This window comes from Lytechinus variegatus, chromosome 17 (genome assembly GCF_018143015.1).
Source record: "Lytechinus variegatus isolate NC3 chromosome 17, Lvar_3.0, whole genome shotgun sequence".
NCBI lineage: Eukaryota > Metazoa > Echinodermata > Echinoidea > Temnopleuroida > Toxopneustidae > Lytechinus > Lytechinus variegatus.
Genome location: NC_054756.1, coordinates 24,237,365 through 24,245,103, shown reverse-complemented (window position 1 = coordinate 24,245,103; position 7,739 = coordinate 24,237,365). Strand labels below are relative to the sequence as shown.

Here is a 7,739-nt window from a genome sequence, read left to right as displayed (position 1 = left end):
TCCTTGTCACAGATTTGTAATGATTATTTTCAAGGAACTGGACAGTGAATAATTTGGTCAAGAATTCAATCATGTCGCACATATGGTTACTACTGTATTTACCATAAACTGATTTGAAAGATACCAGGTATATTATATTTCTTCCACCACGCTTTAATATCTCGAATGTAAAATTATAAGAGAAAGGGAGTGACTGACTTAATACATTTCCGTTCATTTTCTGCTCGCTCTGCCCTATAATGCCTATATCTGATAGGTCTAACTACCTTAATGTCTAACATGCTTAAACAAGCAGATACCATCCTATGTTATAACGTTATCGTTCTTTCTCTTATAGGTGATGGATATCTTGGATGCTTTGTAGATATGATGAATGACTGGGTGTTGTCTGGCGAAAGTCCGACAGATAGTTCACCGATTACCATTTCATATTGCATCCAGTTTTGTAACGAGTCTATCACAGCTAATTATACTTATGCTGGTGTTGAAAGTGGAAATGAATGCTACTGTGGTGAAGGCAGTGATAACTATACTAGACATGGAGTGGGATCAGATGTGGACTGCCAATTCCCATGCCAAGGAGACCCTACAGAGAGCTGTGGTGGATCTGGATACATAGCTGTCTTTATCAGTGAGTATCACTCTTAAATTCAATGATTTCGTTCCAAAGACAATGAAAGGGTGTATCAACTTGTTACTATTCTACTTTATTGACCATTAAAAAGACAGCAGAATATATATCACAACAGCATGATACAAACAAACTAATTCAAAATATAACAGGTTACGAATTACTTAATGGTCAGGACCCCTAAGAAGCAAGATTGAGGCTTGTAGCCGGGGCCCTACAAATACACAGATAACAAAACCTTTAAAAAAGGTTATAAATAAACAAACATATACTTCCACACATCATCACACAATGCAGAAACACGAATAGAATAGAAGAAAAGACAAGATTTAAAAAAAGAAAAGAAAAATGATAAATACTTTTACAATTACAGGGTGTGATTGGAATTGTTTAAATAATTGAACAAAAATGACTTTGATAGTAACTTAAATCGTGAGAGTGTTGTGCTGTTTCTGATATCATAAGTGAGAGAATTCCATTCTTTCATCCCGATATATCTGATGGAATTACGAATAAAATTAATTTTAGAAAAAATGAATACGTAAGTTGTTTTGACGCGTAGTAGAGTCATTATGAATTTGAGAATTTGTTTGAAACATTCGTGAGAATTTTTTTGAAAGGGTACCTTTGTTAAATTTAAAACACTTTGTGTTTAACAAAAAGAGGCGCACTTGGACTTATATAATGGGAATTTGTTAAAAAACGAACAGCCTTCTTTTGTAAAATAAGCAATTTAGATAAATTTAGTCAACAACCGATCAAAGTCAAGGATTATATGCCCATTTAGCATTGCATGGCAAAGCTACCCAGGAGCGGATCCAGGATTTGAAGGGGGGGGGGGCACATGTTTCCAAAGAAAATTTGTCAAGCAAAGAAAATTTTTCAAGCTAGCAAAAAAAAAGAAAAGAAAGGTTTTTAGCAAAAGAATAAGGGGTGTCGTCCACGAAAATATTTGACAAGCAAAAAAAAGTTGTTATTTTCAAGGGGGGGGGGGGAGTACATTTCTGTTTTAACGGCGTGTTTACATTACAAATTTTAATTGTGCCTCTCAAGGGAGGGGGGGGGGCACGGTCCGGCTGTACCCCCACCCTGGACCCGCAAAGTGGAGCTACCGTAATGATAGTTTTTGTGGAACGGGGCCAGGTTTGTATATTTTATATCTCAGGGAGGGGTGTCTAACAAGACACAAAGAAAAATATGTATATGTATCTTTTTTATAGGCAAAACCATCAGTAAGAACAGCATGTTCACTGAATTAACGAAAATTAAAAAAAAGTACCAAACATCGCCTTATAACTTAATATACACCATGTTTTTATTTATATCTCAGCCTATCTACAAACCAAAAAGGATATATCAGTACAGTTTTAGTTTTTTGTTATTCATTTTAGACAAAGCCAGTTTTATGTTGCTAAGTTCCAATTTATCATTCTATTTCCATTTGAATTATTATGACTGACATGCTTTGTGATATATTTGACTTTGTAATGTTATTATATTATTTTATTTGTTTACGTGAACAGAAAATCAATAAATACAATACAGTATCTGCTTATGAGACGAAATCTAAACGAACACGCATAATCGTTTCAATCAATACCAGATATCGTTTGGTTCGCATATTCATTATTTTTTTAATCGTTCACATTTAACAATTTGTTTATGTTTCCTATTCATTTCGACTGAAGAAGTGTTAATTTGACTCCTTCACTATATTTCATTGTCTCACTCCCTTAAAACGTGTAAATTGAATTACAGTATCAGCCGACATGGGGACAACGACGAATACGCCAACTGAATCAATGGGTATGTTTCCCTACCTATTGTGGAAATGCATCTTCATAATATGCGGAATCTTCATTTTTTAGAAAAAACTAAGGGTTTTGAAATATTAGAGTTAAATTTTTGAATTGATAGGACTATTGGACTTAACACCATAGAATTATTTCGGTGGATAATATCCAAACACAGGCAAGTGAAGACAATATATAGTAGAGCAATACATGGTTACCATGCTTTTGCGTTTACATATGTCATGATAATTGATGATGCTTGAGGTTCAATTCAAGAATTGTATTTCCCATCACTTCAGTGCTTGATTTCTGTATATCTTTATTTCACTTATCATGCAGATAGCAGAGGAAATTGCCAAACCTTATGATTAAAAATCAAAGAAATCATAGCTTTTATAATGTTAAATAATTCAGAAAAAAATAAAAACTGGGTGTGATATAACTTTAGCCGGATCTGGCGCATGCAGTCGATTTTACATGTAATTTGTTTAAAAAGGACATGGTTCTTAGGGTGAGGGAAAGTGTATAATTGCATAAACGACATCTTTTTAATATTCTCTATTGTTACTGTTTAAAAAGAAAATGGCCGTCAATGGAATTCATGGTTCTTTCGAATGCAACTTGAACAAATTACCAAGTAATATTTAAACTAGAAATAATCGTGTCTCCTTATCATGCTTAATCTACAATGATGGTACAATGAGCTGGGGCTAATCTCGATAAACATGTCGCTACTTTGTTAGCTCAAATTGCGAACTTATGTATTTCTAGCAATTGAATAATGATAGAAAAATTTGGTCCTGAATTCAATGTAAATGTTTATTGATCTGACACAGTTACCTCACCACCACCGACGACATCCGAGGTAACTTCTACCAACCAAACCGCCACAACAAGTAACGAAAATGTGATTTCGACATCGTTGTCAGCGTCATCATCAGCTTCATCATCTCTGAAACCTCAAGGTACGTCCAATGTTCCCACAGTGGGAAATAGCACAGGTAATTCAACTGGTTTAATGAACACCTTACAAATTTGATTTACGTGATTCCTACACTTCTTGTGCTTTCGTTATTTTACCATTTCTCCGATCTTTCCCTTTCTTTTCATAATAGCAAGAAATCATATTTATACCAAAACCTAATAGCGAAAATGATAACGAAGATTATAATGATAGTGATGATAATACTACAAAATGAATAGAATATTTATGATGATTTAATAATGATGATGGTTGTAATTTGTGTTAAGTTAACAGTGATCAAATGATGCTCATCAACAAGTTCCACTCAATTCCAATGCAACACGAGTCCGGTTACAACCTAACGGGAAATTAATGAAACTTATTAATGATGAAGAAAACCCCTGACAACCATCGTACTGCAATACATGTAAGAGTGAAAAATATATGTTACAGGCTAATCAAACTGAATTAAAAAACATAACTTGAAAATAGGCTTCACTCGAGAACCTGTAAATTCACGCAGGTTTGTCACAGTTCCCTATTAAGAATACTTATAAAATGATCATTTTAACTGAATAATCTCGTGGAATGATCGGTATTGTTGATTTAATCAGGCTTATATGCAGGGATTGGCGGAGGTGTTGCTGCTGTTATGATCATCATCATAATCATCGTCGCCGTCGCATATATCAGGAAGAGAAGGTCTGTAGCAATACTACTAAATATATGAAATGGTAGTACAAGAAACATAGATTTGAGAATAAATGTCAGAATTCCTCACATGTAGAATTATACTAAAAAAAGATTGCTACGATATAAAGTCGTTTTAAAAACAAAGTTAAATTTGATAACAAGTCTCGAATTTGCTTTTTCATGTTTTTGTCTTTCTTAAACACTGGTACATTAATGGACAAAATTAAGCAACCAGATATTTCCCAACCTTGTAATTCAAAAGAAATCATAGTAAAGTGGTTACTAAAACGTCGTCAATGTCATAATAAAAACAAAAGCAAAAAACCCAAAAGGAACAAAATGTAGGATACCCCTTTATGAATATTTGTTATTTTTCCATAATTGTATCCATTGTTCAATTAAAGGTCCCAGCAGAGGACAAAGAGTATTGCCTCGTCACAAGGAACGACGTTGCCTCCAGCCAGCAGGCCTCCAGCATACGATGAGATAAATGACTTCGGTATCCCCAACGGTGCAATGGCAGAGGCGCCGTCAGCAAGAAGCTACCAACCTGGGGCACAAGCACACAGTAGCGCGAATTCTTCTAGAGGAGACAAGAACGTTCTCCTTGTAAATCTGAATCCAAGGAAATCATCGAATATATATGAGGGGACAATGGATGAAACCCCAGATGATGAACCGACGCGAAATCCTTCACCTGGGATCACTGCCGTCCCGCAGAACAGGAACGACCGATTAAGCGTCCATTACGCCACGCCTGACAAAAACGGAAACGACGCACAGGACGGCTACGACGAAATTAATGTCGGAATTGCACCCTACTCTTCTTTTGAAAATCCTACGCAGCCACCCGCCTCGGCGAAGATGGCTGACAGAATGAGCGTCATTTACGCTGCACCCGATAAGAACGGCGAACGGAACGGCACCTCTGAAGATATGGACAGTCTGTACGCTATGCCAGATAAGAATGGAAACCGGAACAACCCTTCGGATGATACCTCGGAGGATGTCGGCGGTTTGTACGCGATGCCCGATAAATCCCGAGGAAAACCGGACGGGTACGACGGAGATCAAGATCTTTACGCTAAAACTAATGACTCGTTTTCTGGTGATCAGTATAGTGAAATGGATATGGTTGAAAATGAATTGTATGCTATGTAAGAGTTGTTGGTTTGAAGTAACAGTAAACATCAACATAGTAAATGAATGGGGAAAAATCCTTGTACAGTTTTGTTTGAAATGTCATAACACTAATCATTACATCATTTGGTAATTAGAGGACAAGTCCACCCCAACAAAAACTTGATTTGAATAAAAAGAGAAAAAATCAACAAGCATAACACTGAAAATTTCATCAAAATCGGATGTAAAATAAGAAAGTTAGAGCATTTTAAAGTTTCGCTTATTTTCAACGAAATAGTTTAATGAACGAGCCAGTTACATCCAAATGAGAGAGTTGATGACATTACTCACTCACTATTTCTTTTGTATTTTATTATATGAAATATGAAATATTTTCATTTTCTCGTCATTGTCATGTAAAATGAAGTTTCATTGCTCCCTGAACACGTGGAATTCCATTATTCTAACATTTTGTGCTTCAGGCAAAGGAGGTCCTAACCTTCAAATTCGTAAAAATTGAAATATTTTATAATTCAAATAATAAAAAACAAAAGAAATAGTGAGTGACGTCATCGACTCTCTCATTTGGATGTGACTGGCTCGTTCGTATAACTATTTTGTTGAAAATAAGCGAAACTTTGAAATGTCATAACTTTCTTATTTTACATCCGATTTTGATGAAATTTTCTGCATTGTGCTAGTCTGATTTTTCTCTATTGATTCAAATCAACATTTTTTTAGGTGGAATTGACCTTTAAAAGTTTGTACGAAATCATCCACACATCTCATTTTTATTCCCTCTACACTATCCTGTCCATTCAATAATTGCGTTTCTTCAAGACATAAAAATAATGTAAACAAAAGGAAACCAGATGTGGAGATATCTTATTGCAAAATATGTACAAATGAATATAGATAAATAATTTCAAGCATTGTACGAATGCTGCACGAAGAAGAATTCATCTTACATCAAAAGCTATATCACCTACATTTTATACCGACATGGCGATAAACTATCTTCGATAAAAAAATGTAGCGAAGAAAAGAGAAATTAATCTTCGTTTTGTACCAAAATAAAGATAACTTCACCTTCATGATAATTACAATGATTGATCACCTAATGCATGTAATGTATTTTGAATAGGCATAACAACCAAACTTGCAGCAAAGAACAGGAATGATGATGGAGATAAGGGGTTCCCTCGTACACATATTTTCTAATCATACTAATAGATAAATACGCTCTGACAGATAACCGCTTTTGTATACTGCAGACCCAATGCAGAATACCTGGAAACTTGATATCTTATAGCTCGCTGAAATACGAAATATGCTGAACTGCTTATGCAGTGAACTGATGATGTTGATGTGTATACCAATGATCCAAGCTAGTTGTAGTGGATCAATTATCTGACTGTGCAGTAGATTTATATGATTATGCACAATGACAGAAACACATAGCAAATGGAAACGAAGCATGAATAACATTTCAAATTTACATTAAACTTAATTTTATTCTTACCTGCTGTATATTAAAAGTGTATTTGGAGAGGTTAAAACCCATTTTTTGTTCGTGGTGAACGGGTGACTATGCAATCAGGTAGATATCAGTACTCATATATTATTCATACTCATATGTTAACTCAGAATTGTTTTTTTAATCTTTGATATATATTTTCATACATTTTTTTATAATAAAGATTATAAAATACATTTTTCTAAAAAAAATACGTTTTTTCGTGAACAGTATAAACAATATGTATCGACCAGATTTTTTCCGTATATGATTCTTTTCAGTCCTTGTTTTGAATCATTACACTTTAAAAACAAATCTGTCCAAGATGACTAGTTCATAGGGTCAGTCAAATGCCACTGTTATTCTAGTCATATCTGACTATTTTCTAGTCGTAGTTTACTAGAAAAGAGTTATTTCTGACAAGAACGTATGTCAGAAAAGTGATAATCAGTGATTGTCATATCAGTTTCACCCATCTGACTACTGGTCTAGTCAATTTGACTGGTTTGTTTTAAGAGTGTACACTCAAAATCGAATTCAAACCTGGCGTCAATAGCGAGCAGTCAATTAGGCCCTGCTGAATTTTGATTCAATCTGATAATATTTGAATCTAAATACTTTGAGAATAAGAAATATAGCTTTTGCATTGAAATTACATCCCGACTGTGATTGATCACCGATTCTTGGTCCCGTCTTACTAAGAAATGCGATTGATCCATTCATGTTGAATTATATAGAAATCCATCACAGCCATCATTTTCCCTACAATTTTTTTTTACACTGCCCCTTTTGAACTAAGAGGAGCTTACTGAATTGTTAAGACAACGAAGAATGTATGGAATAAAAATGCTTATCATCTTTTTTTTTGAAGAAACACGCATTTAAGATGTTTGCGTTGTCGGCTTTTCGTAGTTGTGGTCGATCGGATTAATAGTAACTCTTTGCAAAACGGGACCAAGACATGCCTTCACTTTAATTCCATGTAAATCATACTATGTAATAAATGGGATAAATAAAAAT

General features: G+C 34.6%; 1 protein-coding gene across 1 annotated transcript; it reads left to right on the top strand.

Annotated features, from left to right (window-relative positions):
• The first annotated feature begins 270 nt into the window (after positions 1–270).
• On the top strand, positions 271–5,425 carry LOC121430583. Its single transcript, XM_041627901.1, has 5 exons — positions 271–631; positions 2,390–2,437; positions 3,261–3,425; positions 4,003–4,090; positions 4,486–5,425. Exons 1-5 carry the CDS (start codon positions 271–273, stop codon positions 5,240–5,242), a joined length of 1,419 nt encoding a protein of 472 aa, XP_041483835.1. The 3' UTR covers positions 5,243–5,425.
• The last annotated feature ends 2,314 nt before the right edge of the window (positions 5,426–7,739 follow it).